Consider the following 22,871-nt stretch of genomic DNA (forward strand, 5'->3'; position numbering starts at 1 on the left):
CAATGTGGTGTTAACAATCCCCTACTATGTCTATATTACTTGTCAGTCTTTCCCTTTATGTTTATCCAGAGTTGCTTTACATATTTAGGTGCTTTTATGTTGGGTGCATAAATTATTACTAGGGTTATGTTTTCTTGTTGAATTGCTCCCTTTATCATTATGTAGTGTTCTTCTTTGTCTCTTACTATATAGCTTTTGTTTTAAAGTCTATTTTGTCAGATATAAGTAATGGTACCCAAGCCATTTTTCCCCCTATCCAGTTGTACAGAACATCTTTTTTTATCCCTTTACTTTCAGTCTGTGTGTATCTTTTGTTCTGAGGTGGGTCTTTCCTAGACAGCATATATATGGGTCTTGTTTTCTCATCTATTCAGCTACCCTATGTCTTTTGATTAGAGCATTTAAGCCATTTACCTTGAAGGTGTTTATTGATAGGTATGTATTTATTACCCTTTTATTCTTTTATATTCCTCTGTCTCCTCATTCTTCTCCTCCTTTCCTCCCCCCTCCTCTTCCTTCTTTAAGCACAGACTTTTAACATTTCTTTTAATACTGGTGTGGAGGTAACAAACATCTTTAGGTTTTTTATGTCTGGGAAGCTCTTTATTTCTCTTTCAACTTTAAATGATAGATTTCTGAGAAATACTGTCTTGGTTGTAGGTTCTTGATTTTTATCACTTTGAATATTTCATGTCAATCCCTTCTGACCTAAAATGTTTATGTTGAGAAATCAGCTGACAGTCTTATGAGAGCTCCCTTATGAGTAACTGACTGTCTTTCTCTTGCTGTTTTTATGATTTGCTCTTTGTCCCTAACCTTTGCTATTTTCATTATGATGTGTCTTGGTTTGGAACTCTTTGCACTTCCTAGACTTATGTGTTTTTTTTCCTTCACCAGGTTAAGGAAGTTTTCAGTCATTATTTATTCAAATAGATTCTGAATCCCTTGCTCTCTCTCTTCTCTTTCTGGTACCCCTATAATGTGAATGTTGTTATACTCCATGTTGTCCCAAATGTCTCTCAAATTAATCTTGTTCGTTATAATTCTGTTTTTTTCTTTTTGCTGATGTGGTTGGGTGTTTATTTTTTACCTTCTCTTTCAAATCACTGATACAATCTTCTGCTTTGTCCAACCTACTGTGTATACTTTCCACTGTATTTTCTTTTTGTGTGTGTGATAGAGCCAGAGGGACAGATACAGTCAGTCAGACAGGAAGGGAGAGAGATGATAAGCATCAATTCTTTGTTGTGGCACCTAAGTTGTTCATTGATTGCTTTCTCATATGTGCCTTGACCAGGGGGCTAGAGCAAGTGAGCACTTGCTCAAGCCATCAACCTTAGGCTCAAAGCAGCAATCGTAGGGTCATGTCTATAATTCCTCACTCAAGCCAGTGACCTCATGCTCAAGCTGGTGAGCCTGCGCTCAAACCAGAAGAACCTACACTCAAGCCAGTGACTTTGGGGTTCCAAACCTGGGTCCTCTGTGTCCCAGTTTGATGCTCTAACCACTGTGCCACTGCCTGGTCAGGCTCCACTGTATTCTTTATTTCAGGTTTTGTATTCTTCATTTCTGACTGGTCCTTTGTTATGGTTTCTATGTCCTTTTTCATGCTGTTATAATTCTCACGAAGTTCCTTGATTATCTTTAGAACCATTACTTTGAACTTCATATCTGACCAATTGCTTGCCTCCATTTCATTTAGTTCTTTTTCTGGAGATGTCTCCTGTTATTTTATTTGGGGCCCTTTTCTTTGGCTTTCCATTTTGGATGACTCTTTGTGTTTGTCTCTATGTATTAGATAGATCTGTTATAACTCCAAGCGCTCATGGGGGTAGCCTTATGTAGTAGATGTCTTGTGAGGTCCAGTGGTGCAGTCTTCTTGATCACCGGAGCTGGATGCTCCAGGAATGTCCTTGTGTGGGTTATGTGGGTGGCCCTGTTATAATTGATGCTTGATTGCTATTGGACCATTTGTGCATGGGATCAACTCTCAGGCTGGCTGACTGTGAGGATCAACCCAAACCCCAGCGCGAAAGCCTCTGCGCAGGTACTGACCTCATGAACCAGAATTCACCTCAGTGGGATTTGGTGCCTGTTGAGATCTCCCTTTGAATATACTGCTTTTGAAGCTAATTAGATCATGCTTTGCTGTTTTCTGAAGCTGGCCACTGGGTATGTTGGTCCTTAGCCTTTTGGGAGGAACTCTGGTGCAGACCAATGTAAGATACTGCCTGTGATTGGTTTATGACAACCTGTTTGGAGCTACAAATGATCCACAGTTTGTGACTGCCTCCTTTGGTCCTGAGTGCATGCTCTAAAGACCAAGTTGCACACCAAAGCTGGCTTCTACAAGTACCAGGCCCAGGGTCAGATCAGCAAAAGTTCCAAGTCACAACATAACTTGGCTTCCTCTGGCTGCCTCCACCTTCTGGCTGCCTATTAAGTTAAGTCACTGGAAGATGTTCTGGTGAAGTTGGGCAGATGGGGCTAGTTGATCTCGCCTGAGTGAGAGGTGCTGGTCAGGATTCAGGGAAGGTGGTAGGTATGGCTCCCACCTCAGAGCCACTGATCTCAGTCTGTCCAGAATTTTACCCTAACCTCATCAGGGGGGATCCACTAAAAGTTGGGAGGGTAGGATTTCTGGAGTCTTGAGGGTGGCTGTGCTGTCAGCCAAGAGCGTGGTTCTGTTGTATCTCCTATGAGGGAGAAGCAACAGTCAGATTCACGAGAAAGTGAGGAAATGACCCATGCCTCAAAGGCAGACAACTGAGTCACTGTCACCTCCTGGGTCAGGGTTGCTGACCCCTAAACAGGGCCTAATTTCTGGAGGGTAGAGTGAGAGGTAGTTCCAAGGGTGAGGTAATTGCTTTCCTCCAGTTTGATGCCCCACAGAGAGGAGTGCTCCATCTAAGAAAGGTGGCAACTGCAGTATTGGAGAATGTGTCAGCACAGGAATCCTAGTGGCTCTCCTCCTCACCCCGTGTCTCTCCTCAGAACCACAAATCCCTGATTCTTCTCATGCGACTCTAGTCTGCTCAGCCCTACCTCTGCCAGAGTCCAGGATAAGTGGCTATGAAAGGCATTTTGTACATTGGCACTTTAAGAGAATGCCAGCCTCTCTGCAGATTCTTATTTCTTTCTGGCAGACAGAAACCTCATTGCTTTTCACAGCCGAATGCTATATGAGTGCCTCTTCCTAGCTCTGGTGCTCTGGGCTGGGACCACAACTTGGGGTTTAGGCCCCACAGGTCCCAAGGGGAATTTCAGCTGACCCCCACAGCTGAAATATCCCTCTGGAACCTCAGCTGTGGCTCAAGGGAGTGGGGTCCAGCCCCTCTCATTTCTTCATCCTTCATACTAGTCTTGATATAGCTTCTTCTGTTAATCCTTGGTTATAAGACATCTCTTCAACTAGTCTTCATTTACTTATTCAGGATGATTGTTCTATCATTGAGTTGTAATTCCAGGTTAGTCATGGGAGAAAGTGAGTGTAGTATGCACCTAATCCACTGCAATCTTGGGTAGCAGGAAAAGATTTCTTAAGGAAGATATTAAACTCAGAAGGTACAAGAACATTTTTTAATGCTAGATTTAATTACAACAAAATGCAAAGTTCTTTATGGTAAAACATATAATTTTTTAAAGTGATGAACTGGAAGAAAATATTTATAATGTTTAGAGCAAACAGATTAAGGCTTAAACTATAAAGAGTACTTCAACAATTTTAAAATATAACTCAATGGAAAAATGGTCTAAGGACATAAACAGGCAATTCACAGGGAAAGGAATACCAATTAGGCCAGTAAACCTATGAAAAAAGGTTCAACCTCATTAGAGAAATACAAATAAAAAAAACAATTTTCACCCATGATACTAATAAAAATAAAAGTCTGATCGTTTTTATTGTTGACAAGGCTGTAGAAAAACTGGCATGCTTGTACACTCTTAATGGAAGTATAGATTTGTAAAGAATTCCTGGTGGACAGTTTTTCATAATCTACCAAAAATTAAAATGTTCATACCCTTTGATCCAGCAATTTCATTTCTAGGTATCTAATCTAAAGAAATGATCATACAAAGTGGGCAGAGAAATAGGCAAAAGGATGTTCACTTCAACATTGTTTATAATAGTGAAAAGCTAGAAATGACCTAAGAATTTACCAATAGGAGAATGGTTTAAATAAGTTATGGTACTTTATACTATGAAATACCAGGCAGCCTTAAATGAATAAAGTAGGTCTATAGGTGTAGTTGTACATGGTAACATAAAGAGCTAATGAAAATACTTTTTCAACATGGAAAAAAGCAAATTATAAAATAATATGTGTACTATGATTACCTTTATTTAAAAAATTAATGTGTGTGTGTTAAATTCATAGCAGTCTGAGAAAAATGCACAACTCCCATTGCTTATGAACGAGATGGGTAAAAGAATGCAAATTTTCTCTTTATTCTCTGTATAATACAGTGTTCTTTTTTAAATTTTATTTTTCAATTACAGTTTACATTCAATATTACTTTACATTAGTTTCAGGTGCACATCATAGTGGTTAAACAATCATATACTTTACAAAGTGTTCTCCCTGATATTTCTAGTGTCTGTCTAGCACCATACATAGTTATTCTAATATGATTGACTATATTTCCTATGCTGTACTTTATATCCTTGTGGCTACTTCTTTGTTCTTTCAAATCTCTTCACAATAAAAATGTATTACTTTTGTAATTTTTAAGTCAATAAATGAGAGGAGAATTGGATACTGCAAATTTCTAAAAGTTCCCAGAGAAGAAATGTGGAGGCAGTAACAGTTTTGCTACACTGTGCCACTGAGAGGTGGTGTGATGGGAGGGACAGCATCTAACATACTATGTGGCCTTGGGAGGGACACAGCATTTCTGAGCCTCCGTTTTCCCACGTAGAGAATGTAGATAGTACCTGTCCTACTTATTTTATTGTCAGTTGTGAAGATAAAATAGAAAAGCAGTTTAAAAATTATAAATCTTTATAAAAGTGGGAGATATTTAATGGTTCATGTGCCATTTAATAACCCACTTCTTTTGAGCAATAGTCAATAACATCAAAATTCAGTCTGAAGTAGAAAATCTAGATTAGCTCTGAGAGTTTATTTTAACAGAATTCTACCTGTCCAAGTTAGGTCCAACATTACACGTGTTGGAATTTTACTTAAATATTCTAGAATGTCTTGTGTTTGTATGAAACATTCTGGTGCAGATGGATTTTGGCCATAACCTTAAATTGGACCCTCCTCCCCATCCATCTAAGGGCTAACCAGCTTCAACCATACTGAATTAATGAACATGCTCGCTTGCAGTGTTTGCTTTGTACTTAGCACTCCTCTGTGGGCAGGAGGCCAAATGTCCAGGTTTACCTGGGACTGTTATGGTTTATACTCTCCTATGTAATTGCTAATAGTGCCCCTTTCACTCTCAAAAGTGTCCTAGTTTTCATGACCAATTATATGGTCACCTTACTACAGTAAACTATGAGTCATGAAAGGAAATATAAGAAGCCACTGGCTGACAAATACTAGACTTAGAAATTTATTTCTCCATCCTGGCTCCCCACCACTGGAAAAGCCAGTATTGCTTCCAGGGGAGTCATTATGAAAACCATGAGTCCTTTGGAGACTTGGTAGACTCAAAGAGATGCTGTGGACCTCCATGTGGCCACCCTACAAGTTGTTTTCTGCAAAACCTCCCACAGGCCACTTGTTCTTAATGCATTGTCTAATATTCCTGGTCACAAATTTATCTGAGGGAAATCAAGCATTCTATTTTCAATAGCGCAACCAGGTTGGGGAATGTTCACAGTAATTGGTTCCTTCCCTTTTTAACATGGGGCTTCTGTCTGCTTATACAGAGGAGGGAGTGTGTTTCTGGAAGAAATAAAGTTGGAAACAAACTATTAATTTTGAAACACAAGACATTCTGGGGAGTAAGACCTTCCCTGATGGAAACTTAGGTACACAGGGTTCAGTGGGCCCTGAGGGGGAGCATAAAAGAAGGCAAGTGACAAGGACATGCAGTATTTATTTGAGAAACAAATGTTACCTTGCATTCAACCCACATCTTGGGAAGAGAAAGGAATATTCTTTCTGTACTATCTGCTACTCCTTCTCCTCCTCTGCCCTATATGGCCCAGTTCCCAGAGTTCAAGTCAGTGCTACACTATATACTGCATAGATCGGGAATAAGATATCTGTTTTCTAGCATTGCTTAGGCAGAAATGTGTGTCCTTGGGTCCAATTATTAGGCTTGCCAATGCATTTTGGAGCATACTTCTTCTTAAGTTGGGAACTGCCTGTATAAGGCCTGGCCCTTGACCTGGAGGGGCTCATAGTCACTGGATTTAGGGGATACCCAGTTAATAAATAGGAAACTACTGGAGAGCAGTCGAGTGCCAAATATAGAATATTGGCTCTGTGCACAATGTGAATTTATCCAAAGGGGGGCCCTGAGAGGGGTGTTGCGTGGGTTCACTGAAATTTTCACATAGCACAGCATGACTGATCTGCACTAAAGAGTATGTTTATATAATAAGAAGAAGGAGAACATTCTAAGTAGTGATGGAAGTCACCTAGAGCCAAAGTTTAGCTTCAGATATGAGCATGGATGGGGAATACTCTGAGAAGAAATCAGGTATGATCGAAGCAAAATGGTTTTCTGAGAAGTAGTAGGAAATAAGCTTGGCTTTAGTGTGAGATGGGCTCAAACATCTCCCCAAAGTTACAGTTCATAAAGCATATCTCTGAAACTTGTCTATATTTTATGTGACTGAATACTTTGAGGCATTAAATCTTGACAGCATTTTTCAGGTGCATAATTTAATTTCAAGTGTCTAAAGTTCAGAAGAGGTGAGGACCAGACTTGGGAAACCTGGGAATCCAGATGAAAGACTTTGGACGTGATGAAATAGCCCATAATGGTGTTATTGAAGATGGTTGATCAAGGTTAGAACATTGACGTGTGGTTGGTAAACAGGATGAAGAAGGAAGCTGCTACAGTAGGCCAGCAATTCAGGATCTGAACCTGGACCAGGATGGAAACAGCAGATTGGAGAAAGAACAAATTTGAGAGCCATTGTAGCGATGGAAATAGTAGGATTTCGAGATTGCATGGGAAGAACCAGGAGAGGCCCTTATGTATCTGAGATAACTTAAGCCCAAGAGGATCTCTGTTAGAAGTTCATGTTCACCTGAAGGCTTCACACTTATGCAGCCTCCCATTCTCTCTTAGTGAACCCCCTTTCCAAGGAAGACCTGTAGTGCCTATTCAGTTACCTAATTCTGCAAAAATTCCACCTCATCCAATGGAAGGCTTAAAGTATTTATTCACTCACCTGAGTTTGCAACATTAGGTGAGTGAATAAAGGCTGTAAGGTTTCTAACCTGGAAGACATAAGCATGGAATTAATTTTGCTGCCAGTTTTGGTGGAGGTAGTGAGAATTACCAGGGCTTCAAAAAACTGTGACATGTCCAGAGTCTATTCACATAGAAATTAATACACTTATTTTGGCTTCATAACCCCTGTGCCCTTCCTGTGAACCTCATCTCCTGAGAAAATCTTACAGCACAAATTTACTAACTTAATTTGTAAAAGGTCAGTGAATCAATGCTTTAAGACTTTTATGGAAATATTTGAAATTAATTAGCCTTGTCAACTTTTATTTGCATAGACTCTCTTCCAACTATCTCTACCTCAAGTATAACTTTTAATAAGATTGATTTTAAACAATAAAATTTAGAGAATCTGTGTACAAAGAGCTTTAAGAATTTAAATACGTGGGTTTATTATTAACACAGTAGCAAATATATCAAGGAAACGCCCCATGAAAAGTGTTTCAAAGAAACAGAAATCTGCTCTGCGGAAGGTCTGTACCCAATAAGTAAGCCTGAAAACGCTTGTTTGCTCCGTGGTGCCCGCAGATAAGCCTGCCAAACCTCGGTGCGATTGAAGAGGCCAGTTTGAGACAGCCTAGCCTGGGCAAGCTACCGGTCCCCCGGCTGCACTAAGCGAACTTCAGCATAATGGTGTTCGCATTTTGGAAGGCATTTCTGATCCTAAATTGCCTTATAGGTAAGGAAAAGATCTCCAAACTACCAAAGGCAATTGGGAATGGAGTTTCGTTTTAAACTGAGTATAAATTTTTACATAGAGAATGTTCTCCTCCTATATGGGAAAGGAATTATGATTAGTATGCTGAGTAAAATAATTTTCAGAAATGTTGCTTAGCAAATATATGCCATGCTGATTTGGAGGGGAGGGGAGCAACTTGTGAATAGAATTGTTTTATGTAGCTTCTGAATTGCAATATATATATATATATGTTTTAAAGAAAAATCACAGTAGGTTTATTTCCTTTCCTTCTCTCTCTCTCTCTCTCTCTCTCTCTCTCTCTCTCTCTCTCTCTCTCTCCCTCCCCCCTTCCTTCCTTCTTTCCTTTCCTTTCTTTTCCTTTCCCTTTCTTTCCTTCCTTCCTTCCTTCCTTCTTTCCTTCCTTCCTTCCTTTCTTCCTTCTTTTCTTTTCTTTTCTTTTCTTTTTCTTTTCTTTTCTTTCTTTCCTTTCTTTCCCTTCTTCCCTTCCCTCCCTCCCTTCCTTTTTTCCTTCCTTCCAATTTGGAAGTTGAGTAGATGAACTTACTCTGAAGCTCAAGTGTGTGCTAAAGATTTCTCTTTCTGTTTTGAGTATTATTTCCTTTAAGCTCCCTCTGATGGACTTGACTCTCGACAGCAGGAAGAGCCTGGCGTGGAGGGCCTGCCATGCTTTATTCTCTAACACTTCTTAGAGACTTGACTTTTCCAAGCCTAATGCTGTATTTTGGAAGATATGTGAGTGATTTGTTGTGTACAATATGGGTGTTTTTAGGGATTTGAGCAAAGACAAAATCATTTTTAGAGTCTAAATCCTGATGCTGGTTTGACCCATAGGAGATCACTAATTCAGAAAAATCCAGTGGCTAGTTTATTCAAATACCAGATACATTTTGAATCTGTTCTTATAATAAATTAGGACCATAGTAGATACAATAATATTCTTTGTCCCCAAAGTGATATCTTTAAGCCATCGGTAATAGTAGTCATTAGAATGAGGTTTACTAAGTATATTTAATGATATAAGAAAATGTTCAAGATAAAATATTAAGTGAAAAAGCAGGATGCACACACAAGCTTACAATAAATTACTAGAAGGTTATATATCAAACTGCTGAGTATTTATCTAGCTTCCCTATATTTTCCAGAGTTTCTACAAAAATATTATACTATTTTATAACCAGAATAAAAGTGTTACTTTTCAAAACTATATGGTTTTTAGTATTAGTTCTCTGAGTGTTCATTACAAAATGCTTAAACTCATTCTATGGGGTCACCAGAAGGCAATACTGCATTTATCCAGTGATCTAACCAGGACTTAGAGCTGGAAAAAGCTACCTTTCTCAATTTCCATCCTGGTGGGAACAGATGTTACTATTTTCCCTTTCCCTCAGGAATATTCATTTTAAACCTTAACTTTACACAGTGAAAGTCTTTGTTTTCTTTAAAGAGCTTCCAGTCATTAACTAATTGGGTCACCTGTGGGCCTCCTGCACCAGGCCTCTAAAATCACACCTATAGTCAACACTTATTTCCTTACTGAGGCCTTCATCTGGCCTCTACTAGACACCAGCTATGAAACAGTTGCAAGAGTGGATACTGTAACTAGTACGTTTGTGTGTGTGTGTGTGTGTGTGTGTATGTATATAATTATAATTTTTACTGACTATAAATGTAATGTGTGGTTATTGCAGAAAGATTGGAAAATATACAAATATATAAATAAGAAAATAAAAATCACCAGCAATCTTACTACAGATTTGAGTAAATCTCTTTCTTTTTTCTTTTGCAAATGTACATTTTACATTACAAAATTGGATTTCTACCTTCTGTGCAATTTTTTATTGTTTAAAAAATTACTTACAGAATGTCAGGATCTTACTCAATTGTGAATTTTAGAACAAGGCCCAATCAGAATGACCAATAAATATTTCAGAGCCTTTGTTCTTAAATTACTGTATAACTGGTTTTGTTGGCATATAGTTTATACTATGTATCTATACATACACAATCTAGCTTGGCCCAAAGCAAAATGTGGTAGTGTCAGTCTAGCAAATAGGATGGAAATGTGGCATAGTGTATTGTTGTTTGCCGTGCTTACATATGTATAGAACTCAGAGAAATATTTCAGTAGTCTATAGCTGACATTAGTAGCGTCCATCAATTGATCCAGATATGGCTGTAGGCAACTGGTAATGTTTCTTTGATGTATAATTTGATGGGCTAGCTGAATTTGTTTCCTAGTCAGGAAAAATGTCACGTTTTGGGGGTTAAGCATGGTGCCAGGCACATAGTGAGCCCAAAGGAAAAAATTATTAGAAGAATAAATTACCTTCCAAAATCCTGCCATTTGCAACATGGATGGACCTTGAAAGAGAGCATTATGCTAAGTGAAATAAGTCAGATAAAGACAAGACTGTATGATTGAACTTATATGTGAAATCTAGAAAACTTGAATTCATAGAAACAGAGAGTAGAGTGATGGTTATGAAAGTGGTTGGGTAGGGAAAATGGGGAAATGTTGGTCAAAGGGCACAAACTTCCAGTTATAAATACAAGTAAGTTCTGGGGATGTAATGTACAGGACAGTGACTATAATTAACAATACTGTATTATATACCTAAAAGTTGCTAAGAGAATAGATCTTAAGCGTTCGCACCACAAAAAAGAAATAATAATTATGTGATGTCATGGAAGTTTTCATTAACGCTACGGTGGTAATCATTTTGCAATGTATATGTCTATCAAATCAACAACACTTCGTACATGTTCAACTTACACAATGTTATATGGCAATCATGTCAATAAAACTCAAAAAGCAAAAGAATGGTTTACTTTCCCAAGCTCTAAATATCCACAAAGATTTTCACATACATATTTAAAATAATTTTTCTGTGTAACTATGCAGGCCAGATTTTATTTTAATCAAAAATCTTTCTGATGACTCCTTAGGAAATCTTAGGCTAACTTCTATTTCAGGAAAATAATTTTAATCAAAAATGTCTTCAGCAAAAAATATTCACACATATTATGTTAGGTATTTTTAATATATATTAGTAATCTCTTGGAAATGTGTGTTGATTTTTTTTCCATTTTCTGGAGGAATATGCCATGTATTTTAAAGCCATAATATATTTGAACTTTGGTTTTACAGCTAAATTTAAAAAGTGAATGATCATTTGATTATGATATCCTCTAACTCAAAAATGATGGAATTATACATGAAGTTGCTGGAAATTAAATCACTTCAAATATGTCAAGTTAATAATGGCTATCTGGGGGATAATTTTGCTGTCATATAGTAGGAGAAGAATACTGCTCCATAAGCAAAGTGCCTGCCACAATGTAGGTTGAATAATTGAATGAACAATCACTACTAAAACGCAAGGCATTTAAAATATTTTTAAAGTATTGATTAATTTAAGTATATATGCCTTGGATTATTTTCCTTTAATAATAGGACTTATTTATTTTAAGCAGTCACATATATCTCAACCACATATATGGTTTTTGGAGGGGTGTTTTTTGTTTGTTATTTGTAATTCAGTCAGGTCATGAGTGAAATTGCAATCCTAAGTTTGTTTAAATCAGGTACTAAACTTTATTTTGCTATTTCAGACTTGTTAATGTAGAGATTTTTCTGCCATTTTTCTTTCAATTTTCAAACAATTTCTTAATTTAGAGAAAATTAATCTAAGGTAAAGAGAGATTTTTTTCCTCTGACACTCACAAAATTAACTCCAGTTTAAGACTAAATTTGCACTGTTCACTATCCACATGTGGCTATCTAAATTTAATAAATTCAAATTAAATAAAATTAGAAATTCAGTTCCCAGTCACACTAGCCACCTCCCAAGTGCTCCATAACTACCTGTGAATACTGAATTGGACAGTACAGAGGTAAAATCATCATAGAAAGTTCTATTGCACAGTGCTGGGCTAGAGGGTAATCTCAGAAGTTTAAGTAATGTGCACTAGTGGAATGATATAACATTTTTTAAAAGTTCATCTGGAAATATATAGCTCTTAACCCTGAACTATATTGTCACTATATTAGGGATGGGCATTTTATTAAAATCATTTTTTCTTCATAATTTAAGAATTGATTGTGGTCCTGAATATTGGGAACCTGGGCAACAAAATGACAGGACATATTGTCTTGCCAATTGTTACCTATTTACAGGAGAAAGTGTATATTCTTAAAAATATATTGTCTTGCAGTAGATTTGGAGGTTACCATCTTTATTCCAAGGTGATATTGTTGAGCTTTTATAGATCTCAAGTTATTTATGTAATTGTATGTCTTCTATTGTAAAAAGTTGAAAATGAGTAAATCAGATTTATAGTTCCCAAATCCTTGATTTTAATGTGCTTCCATTCTGATCTGCGCTATAAATAGTTTCCTACTGCATTGACATGGCAGGCAGAGATTGTGTCTGTCTTGTTTGTGATTGTTTCCCCAGTGTCAACACCGTCACAAAGAGGTGCTCAACAAGTGTTTGTTGATAGGCACCTTGGCCTCTTCCATGGTTTGCCTTGTGTAAGAACTGTGCTTACTCTGTCCTCAAACACTTTTTTTGAGCCTTTAAAGGTTGTTTTTTGCTTGTTTGCTTGTTTGTTTGCTTTGCCTTACCTAGTTAGAAGTTTCCACCACTAGCCAATTCTGTAACAGATGTTGGGACCCAAACTAGAGGACAAAAATAATGGCCAAATAATATCTTCAAAATCTCTATTTTTAAGGGAAAGTTTCTGGGAACGTTAATGACCATCAGATTCCCATTCTATCCTTTTTATTTTGGACCTTTTGAAGATATTTGAAAGTCATCATTTAGGCATAGGCAGAGATGAATGTGGCAAACTGCCAGGAGAAATGAGATGGGCTTTTTGAGGTCGGGATAGAGCCTCTTAACTTTCTCCAATGGACTTTCCATCAGAAAAAGTAGCTGCTTTCTGCAGACCACTTTTGCTTTTTGGGGAGACGTTCTGGGGACCATGAAAACATGGATAGAAAAACATTGGGAAGACGGAAACTGCATGGAGTTAGAAGGTTTTGCACTAGTGTGTACCCTAAAAGTACTTCTCTCAATTCAAAGCATTGGTTGTCATGTAAACAGCCAATCTGGCAGCAAAGCAGCTGGACCAGGTGGCTTGGCTGTGAAAGAGAACACAGCTATTGAATCCAGGAAACCAGGGATAATCAGTACAGTGGTTTGCATTTTCTTTAAATTTTCAAAATGTTTGTCACTTCCTTGAGTTCCTTTTGCCTGATTGTCGTCATTAAAAAAACAAAATTACAGAACTCTTTGGGTGTGCAAAATAGGGAAGGGCTCTAGGAATTTGTCTTTCTGGACTATTTCGTCTGCTCTTCTTGTAAGATCTACATCCTTATCCCACCCCTACACCTTGTCTGTAACCCTGCTGGCAGCTGAGGCTCTTACTCCAGCCCCCCTGAAGCATAAAAAGCATCTCTTAAACTTGACCTTTTCATCTAATAACTACCTGACAGTCTTATGTTCCATCCTGAAGAACTTCTGTACTTTCTGACTTTGCATTGAATAATAACCAATTGTTTAGAAGAACTAATGCCTCTATAATGTTACCCAAAGGATTGTTCCTTAAAACAGCCCTTTGAAAAATGCTTATGTAGTGTTGAGAATTTCAAGGACAGTGTTAGCCTGAGTTTTGGGGTAGGGAGCTCTTGGATGTTTGTCTGAATCATATGGACAGCTCAACCTTTCGTAAGGCCAGTAGTTCTCAAACTTTGTGGTCTCCAGACCCTTTACCACTCTTAAAACTTGAGTGAGATTTCTGGTCTGGATATAATGGCATAGACCCAATTCTTCTTGCTTCCCCTGCTAAGAACAAATACAAACCCTCCCTGCAAATAATGCAAGAGACAACCAAGGGAGAACTCTGAAAGACAATTGATTAAAATAAACAAACAAGCAAAAAACCTTGGGACCCTTGTACAGATTTTGTTAGATTTATACTTTATTTCATTTTATGGGGTGCTAATGTAAATAATAATGTGTTTTTAATTTCAAACTCTACTTGTTCATTGTTGGTATATAGGAAAGCAATAAACTTTTGTATATCAACCTTGTATCCTGAGATCTTCCTATAATCATTTATTAGTTCCAGGATTTTTGCTGCCATTGTTGATTCTTTTGGGGTTTCTACATAGACAATTATGGTATGTGTTAGTTATTTCATAATCTGTATATCTTTTATTTCCTTTTCAAAATATCTTACTGTATTAACTAAGACTTCCACCGAAATGGAAAAGAAGTGATAGGAGGAACGTCCTTGCTGTCTTCCTGATCTTAGTAGAAAAGCTTCTAGTTTTTCATCATTAAGTACTTTAGGTTAGCTGTAGGTGTTTTTATTTTCTTATAGATATCCTTCATTAAGTTGAGGAAGTTTCCCTCTATTTCTATTCCTAGTTTATTGCGAGTTTTTTTTTTTTTAAATCACAAATGCTTGTTAGATTTTGTCAAAATTTTTTCTGTATCTATTAATATGATTATGTGATTTTTTTTTTCTTTAGCCTGTTGTTGTAATGGATTACATTAGTTGGTTTTCAAATGTTGAACCAGGCTTGCATAACTGGGATAAATCCCACTTGGTCATAGTGTAGAATTATTTTTATATACTGTTGAATTTGATTTGCTAATATTTTACTGAAGAGTTTTGCATCTATGTTCATGAAATATATTTAATTTTTTTCTTGTATTGTCCTTGTCTGGTTTTAGTATTAGGGTGATGTGGCCATCCTAGGTTGACTTAGGAAGTATTCCTTCCATTCTATCTTCTGAGAGGTTGTAGAAAATTGTTATAATTTCTTCCTTAAATATTTGGTAGAATTCACCAATGAACCTATCTAGGCCTGCTGCTTTCTGATTTGGAAGGTTATTGATTATTCATTCAACTTCTTTAATAGATAAATAATAAATGCAGGCCTGTTCAAATTGTTTACTTCGGCCCTGGCCGGTTGGCTCAGCGGTAGAGCGTCGGCCTAGCGTGCGGAGGACCCGGGTTCGATTCCCGGCCAGGGCACATAGGAGAAGCGCCCATTTGCTTCTCCACCCCTCTGCCGCGCCTTCCTCTCTGTCTCTCTCTTCCCCTCCCGCAGCCAAGGCTCCATTGGAGCAAAGATGGCCCGGGAGCTGGGGATGGCTCTGTGGCCTCTGCCCCAGGCACTAGAGTGGCTCTGGTCGCAACATGGCGACGCCCAGGAGGGTCGCAACATGGCGACGCCCAGGATGGGCAGAGCATCGCCCCCTGGTGGACAGAGCATCGCCCCTGGTGGGCGTGCCGGGTGGATCCCGGTCGGGCGCATGCGGGAGTCTGTCTGACTGTCTCTCCCTGTTTCCAGCTTCAGAAAAATGCAAAAAAAAAAAAAGAAAAAAACAAAAAACAAAAAAAAAAACAAATTGTTTACTTCTTGTGTGAGTTTTGGAATATTGTGTCTTTCAGGGAATTGTTCCATTTCATCTACGTTATTAAATTTGTAGGCATAGAGTTGTTCTTGTATTTTTTATTATCTTTTTAATATTTATAGAATCTATAGGGTTGGCCCTTTTTATTTATTCTTTTTTTTAAGTCAGAGAAGGGGGGATAAAGAGACAGACTCCCCACATTCACCCCAACCAGGATCCACCCGGCAACCCCTGTCTTGGACCGATGCTCTAATCAACCAAGCTATCCTCAGCACCTGGGGCTGACACCACTGGCTGCAAAAGAGAAAGAGGGAAAGATGGGGAACAGGAAGGGGAAGAGAAGCAGATGGTTGCTGCTCGTGTTCCCTGAGCAGGAATCAAACCTGGAACTTCTGCATGCCAGGCTGATGCTCTATCCACTGAGAAAACTGACTAGGGCCCATTTTTTCATTTCTTTTTCTCCTTTTCATTGATTTTTTTTTTTTTTTGGTGACACTGGTTAACAAAATTTTACAGGTTTTGTGTGTACAATTCTACAACACACAATTTGTGCACTGTACTGTGTGTTCATCATCCCAGGACAAGATTTTGTCCATCACTATTCCCCCAACCACCCACACCCTCCACCACCTCCTCCCATTTCCCTCATTTCTGATATTAGTAATTTGTATCCTCTATATTTCTTTTTAGTTAATTTAGCTATAGTCTTTTTTATGGCAGAGACAGAGAGAGGGACAGACAGGAAGGGAGAGAGATGAGAAGCATCAATTCTTCATTGGCACCTTAGTTGTTCATTGACTGCTTTCTCATATGTGCCTTGACCGAGGGCTATGGCAGAGCAAGTGACCCCTTGCTCAAACAAGTGACCTCGGGCTCAACCTGGCAACCTTAGGCTTTAGGCTGGTGAACTCTGGGCTCAAGCTAGCAACCATGGGGTCACATCTATGATCCTACGCTTAAGCCAGTGACCTCTCACTCAAGCTGGTGAACCCACACTCAAGCCAGATGAGCCTGCACTAAAGCCAGTGACCCTGGGATTTAGAACCTGGGTCCTCCATGTCCCAGTCTGATGCTCATCCACTGCGCCACTGCCTGATCAGGCTAGCTATAGTCTTATCAATATTAATGAACTTTGGAAATAACCATTTTGGTTTTATTGGTTTTCTTTATTGATTTCTTGTTTTTCAGTTTCATTGATTTATGCTCTAGTTTCATTATATCTATTCTTCTGTTGGATTTAATCTGCTCTTTTATTTAGTTTCCTAAGGTACAAGCTTACATGATTAATGTTAGACGTTTCCTCTTTTCTGATATATGTATTCAATTGTATAAATTTTTCTCTGAGAACTGCTTTTGCTGCATAACATACATTTTGAAAAGTTATGTTTTCATTTTCATTTAGTTCAAAATATTTTAAATTTATCTTGAGATTTCTTCTTGACCCATTTGCTGTTTAGATGTATGTTGTTTAATCACCATGTATTTTGTGACTTTCTGGTAATTTCTTTGTAATTGATTTCTACTTTAATTCCATCATGGTTTGACAGCAGATATTGTATGACTTCTTTTAAATTTGTTAAGGTTTGTTTTATGGCTCATAACTTGGTAGATCTTTTGAATATTCATAAGGTTTTTAAATATATCTCTTTCTATAGAATGCTTCACCCTTCCTCTCCCCACAAGCACCCACAAAACATATACCAAGATAGACCATGTGCTTGGCCATAAAACAGACATTAAACTTTTTTTTTAAATGAATCATATAGGGTTTGTTCTCTGAGAAAAAAGCAATCAAATTAGAAATCAAGAACAGAAAGTTAATAAATAAGTCTTTAAACAAAAATTATACAACACATTTCTAAATCTATGGATCAAAGATGAATTCTCAAAGGAAATATTAAAAATAGATATAAGCTGAATAAAAATGAAAATATAACATAGAAATATGTATAATATTAAATGAATACATTTGAAATAAAAACATTCTCAACTCATTAATTAAAGATTTTATATCAAGGATCTAGAAAAAGAAGGACAAAACAATCCCAAAGCAAGTGGCAGAAAGAAAAATAATTAAGAGCTGACGTCAATGGAATTAAAATAAGAAAACTATAGAAAAAAATTAAACAGAATTATATTTTTTGGAAAAATATCAATAAAATTGACAGACCTCTAGCAAGACTGACAAAAATAAAAACAGATAAGATACAAATCATCAATATCAGTAATGAAATATGGGATATCATTATAGGTCCTGCAGTCATTAAAATTGTTAAGAAGATAGAGATCCCATGTACACTTTACACAACCCTACCCTCGGTAACATTTTGTAAAACTATAGTATAATATCATAACCAGGACATTCAAATTGATACTATCCACTGATATTCATATTTCTCCATTTTTACTTGTACTTGAGTGTATATATATGTGTTTAATTCTATACAATTTTCAATTAAAAAGTATTGGAGAACCCGCCAAATTTTGCTATGTTGGTTATTTCTATCTATATTTACTGTATTAGTAAGTAAAAAAAAAAAGTTAAACACAAAAATACACAAGCACACATTCTATTAGTTACCAGAGCAATGACATCATTACCTGTCATGTATCCTTGAGAACATTTTATTGTATACTCATTAAAGGATGAGACTGAAAAATAAAAATAGTATCTTAGTATTATTATGAATATAATTTTGAACTTTTAGTCTAACAAAGTGGTCTTAGAGATAGGGAAACAAACTCATCCTGTTTTTTTCTGGGATTTTTCTGTTTTAAACACTTTAGGTCACAGCAAACCAGTATAGTTTGCCTGAGACTTAACTGATTTTAAAACAGAAAGTCCCATATCCAAGGGATCCCTTCAGTTCTGGGAAAACTGGATTGGTTGTTCTCCAAACCCAAGAACCTTTGTGGGTCCCAGATAATACTTTAAGAACCTCTGTTCAAGGTCATCCTTACATAGAAGAAATTTGCAGTTCAGTGACATCACCTCACCATTACATAGAATTTGAGTATCTTTACACAGTAATTTATTAAAAACTCCCCTCCCAGGCCAGTTGCTCACTTAGCTTTCCTATATGGTTCATTCTACCTTTTCCTCTTCATCTTAGATTCCTCAAATAAGATGTCATTGAAAGTGCTTTGTAATAAAAAGAAGTTTTATCAGAATGTGTGTGCCATTATCTTTTTGATGATTGTCTTTTCAGGTCAAGTTAATGTGGTGCAAGTGACCATCCCAAACACTGTGTTGAATGTGACTATTGGATCTAATGCCACTCTTGTCTGCATCTACACCAGCACTGTGACTTCCCGGGACAAGCTTTCCATCCAGTGGTCATTCACCCATAAGAAGGAGGCACGACCAATTACTGTAAGACCTTTGTTCCTAAACTATTCCCCATTGGCAGTTCTGACATAAACTGTTAACATCAGTGTGTGAAGGATTGGTAAACCAGTGACAATAGTGGCAGAACCTCAGAAACAAAGAATTTGAACATAGCTGTTCGGGAATACCATCATGGAAGTGACTTGGCATTTATCCCTTCTTCATATTCAGTTATAGCCTGTTATCTCAATTCTGTGTAAGTCAACATTAAGTATATCATGTATTGCAGAGTAGACAAGAATATCCTTCTCACAAATGAAATGATCAGTTCTAAAAAGCCATTCTCTCTCCTCATCCCCCCCCCAAATCTTCCTTACAATTATTTCCAGAAAACCCTAGTTCAAATTCATGTACTAACTGATCTGCAGATCTCTGTCAAACTTAGTATCTTGGATCTGCCTGTCAAGTAAGTAGCTCATTGTGCCAGACTGAGTCTTGGTGTAATGAGAGTCTCATATGGGTGGAGAAGGGCCAAGGTAGTGATGAACTCTGGGTAATCAAAGGCAGCAGGAACCTAGGGAGTAGGGAATAGGAAGGGTAGCATAGGATCTGGGGGAAGAGGTTGCCAGAAGAGGGTGTGTGAAAATCAAAGGAGGAGAGTGATCCTATCTACAAGCTTTCTATTCATTGGTTTTCCTCCATCTGACCCTAAGGGTAATTACATCTTTAAATTACCCCAAAGATTAAAATTGTATACTCAAAGCATGTGTATATCTGTGTGTATGTATGAGCGTGCATACACATATGCCGATACATATCCCTTAAAGGTCTATAGTTTTCATCAGGTTTTCAAAATGATGTATGGTCAAAAACAAGGAATTCAAAGAGACAAATCAATGTGGTTTGTAGTAGTTGGATGTAGTTGAGTTGGGCATTGAAGGAAAGGAAGTGTTTTGATTAGTAGAAAGATAGAGGGAGAGCCAGCTGAATGGGATGGAGGAGGCCCATGGGCAGAGGTAAAGAAAAGAAGGATATTATCTTGGAGAAAGTACACCTTGGCCAGTGTTGCTTCAACCATCACTAGTCTTTTGGAGGTGCTGAATCATCTCTTTATAAGTAGCTTTTTTCTTTTTTTTTTTTTTTTTTTGCATTTTTCTGAAGCTGGAAACAGGGAGAGACAGTCAGACAGACTCCCGCATGCGCCCAACCGGGATCCACCCGGCACGCCCACCAGGGGGGCGACGCTCTGCCCACCAGGGGGCGATGTTCTGCCCATCCTGGGCGTCGCCATGTTGCGACCAGAGCCACTCTAGCGCCTGAGGCAGAGGCCACAGAGCCATCCCCAGCGCCCGGGCCATCTTTGCTCCAATGGAGCCTTGGCTGCGGGAGGGGAAGAGAGAGACAGAGAGGAAGGCGCGGCGGAGGGGTGGAGAAGCAAATGGGCGCTTCTCCTGTGTGCCCTGGCCGGGAATCGAACCCGGGTCCTCCGCACGCTAGGCCGACGCTCTACCACTGAGTGAATCATCTCTTTATAAGAAGCCCTGAACACTTGTTTAGCAGGAAACACTGTTCAAGAGGAGATTTCATCAATTACACCCTCTGGTAAAGTTCAACAATTTTGCTCAGTACTGGTTATCTTAGATAAATATCTGAATCACTCTGCTCCTCTCTTAAAATATGATTGAACAGCAATATTTTTTTTACATGTCATGTGGGGAATCAACTGCCATAATGTATGTGAAAATACTTGAAAAATATAAAGTCCTGTAAGTTCTCACCCTTGTAAACACTGTCATCAATATCTGCAGCAGCAGCAACAGTAAGTCCACCAGTTTTCATCACTCAAAATGTCCTGACGCAAGACCTCACATGCTGCAGTCAACTAAGAGAGCAGGTTGCTATCTTAGATCGTGGATGACAATAGTCACATGTTCTTTTCCTTTGTAAAATTTATATTTCTAACTAGTTGTCTTAGTACATTCTTTATCTATAAACTTAAAGTTTTTCTCATTTTGCCAGTAACAGCTGAATTTAGAGAGAAATTGCCAATATATTTTGAAAATTTTTTTATGCTTGGCCCTCAAATCAAGGTGTCCTCAACTGTCTGGAAACCAGGTCAGGCCAGTCTGAATTCAAATTCTTTACTATGCCTCTTTTGAAACTGGAATTTACAAGGACACCTCTTCTTTGAATTATGTAGCTGGTGAGGAGCTTGGAAATGCAGGGCCAAAGGATCATGTGACCAACAATGACTTTTTTCTAGACTTGGACATGCAGAGGAAGAAGGTATAGGTTATTAAACTGAGTGTGGCTTGAGCTTGGTCTACCTCTTAGAGAAACTTTAGGAAGAAAATCTATTAACAAATAAGTATTTATTAAATAGCTTATTTACTTGCTATTTGCATCATTCTTCAAAATGTCTGGTATAGGCAGGGCAAGTAATTTAAGGCATATACTCTTTTGGGATGTCCAAATCAAAGGAGTTCTTCTTCAATGAAGCACTTCATCATACTCCTTGATCATAAAATATTCTAGGTGTTTCTTGAAGATCATGAGACCTGTGCTACTTTTGTGCCTTAGCCACATGCAAGACAGGATAGAGTACAACCAGCTCTTGGCTTGGAGACAGTGAAAATCACCTCCAAAAAGGCGAGTTTTCTCTTCCTACACCTTGCCCCAGCAAGATCCCCATTATAACCATTCTTAGGTCTCTACATCTAGAGAACTTGACTGCATCCGTATTTTCCTCTATACCCTGCAAGCACAAGCTTCTTTCTGCTTTTCTAGATGAATAGTTTTGGAGCCCCAGTGGAAACCTCTTGATGGTTATTAGTTCTCCTTGTCCTTCTACTTACTTGCTGGCTATATGACCTTATACAAGTCACTTGACTTTTTAGAGGTTCAGTTTTCCCATTAGAAAAATGAGGCAACATAACTACCTCACAGGTTTACTGTGAAGATTTTTTTAATTTGTATTTTTTCTGAAGTAAGAAGCAAGGAGGCAGAGAGACAGACTCCTACATGTACCCGACTGGGATCCACCCAGGAAGCCAACTAGGGGGCGATGCTCTGCCCATCTGGGGCCCTTGCTTTTTCCAGCTGGCACCATTCTAGCATCTGAGATGGAGGCCATGGAGCCATCCTCAGTGCCCAGGCCATCTTTGCTCCCATGGAGCCTTGGCTGCAGGAGGGGAAGAGAGAGAGAAGAAGAAGAGAGGGATGGGTGGAGAAGCAGTTGGGTGCTTCTCCTGTGTGCCCTGTCTGGGAATCAAACCTGGGACTTCTACATGCTGGGCTGATGCTCTACCACTGAGCCAATGGGCCAGGGCTTACTGTGAAGATTTACTGAAATGATGCTTGTGAAGCACTAGAAAGCCTTCTACATAGTAGTCACTTAATAATGTGAGTTATTATTATCAGCAATACTACTCACAAAATGGTGATTTTGCAAAATCCCTATTCCATCCGTATCCCTGGGTCATGGTCATTAGGAAACTTAACCCAACAAGATATACTTAATTTAGCCGGACAGCTGAGATGGAGCTCTTGGGGCATCCTGGCCCAGAAATGGCTTGCGGTTCCACTGCCTTCTAGGTTCTTGTGGCTAAAGGGAGGGATCAAGCCTCTTCTCTACCTGCTCTTTATCCTTGAATACAGAACCTGCTCAACAAAGAGGTTGCAGATATCTTCGGTTGAGATGGTATTTTTCAAAATAAAATTTAGCTTCTGTTTCAAATTTCTTCATTGAGTACTTCCATGCTTTCAGAATTCTGTAGAATATGTTGTATGCTCATTTAGGAATTACTGGTGGGACTTTTAGGAAATGATAAAAGAAGAATTCTGTGCTATTAGACAGTTCTATGATTTATGGGAGTAAGTTGTTGCCAGAATGAGCACTGAGTGATTCAGTCCAACTCCTGGGTTGATGTGGCAGTATACCATTCAACATTCAGCTCTCAGATCCACCCATTTCTGCTCAAACACAGCACAG

The 22,871-nt window shown here is 38.3% G+C and overlaps 1 protein-coding gene across 1 annotated transcript in view; it reads left to right on the top strand.

Moving 5' to 3' along the window:
* The first annotated feature begins 7,906 nt into the window (after positions 1 to 7,906).
* The window catches only part of VSIG1 (V-set and immunoglobulin domain containing 1), a 34,901-nt gene continuing 19,936 nt past the window's right edge, over positions 7,907 to 22,871 (top strand). The window contains exons 1-2 of the mRNA XM_066356623.1: positions 7,907 to 8,098; positions 18,762 to 18,925. Coding sequence (XP_066212720.1) covers positions 8,050 to 8,098; positions 18,762 to 18,925 — 213 coding nt within the window. The 5' untranslated portion in view covers positions 7,907 to 8,049. The remainder of the gene's footprint in view (positions 8,099 to 18,761; positions 18,926 to 22,871) is intronic.

The sequence above is a fragment of the Saccopteryx leptura genome, chromosome X, assembly GCF_036850995.1.
Source record: "Saccopteryx leptura isolate mSacLep1 chromosome X, mSacLep1_pri_phased_curated, whole genome shotgun sequence".
Taxonomy (NCBI): Eukaryota; Metazoa; Chordata; class Mammalia; order Chiroptera; family Emballonuridae; genus Saccopteryx; species Saccopteryx leptura.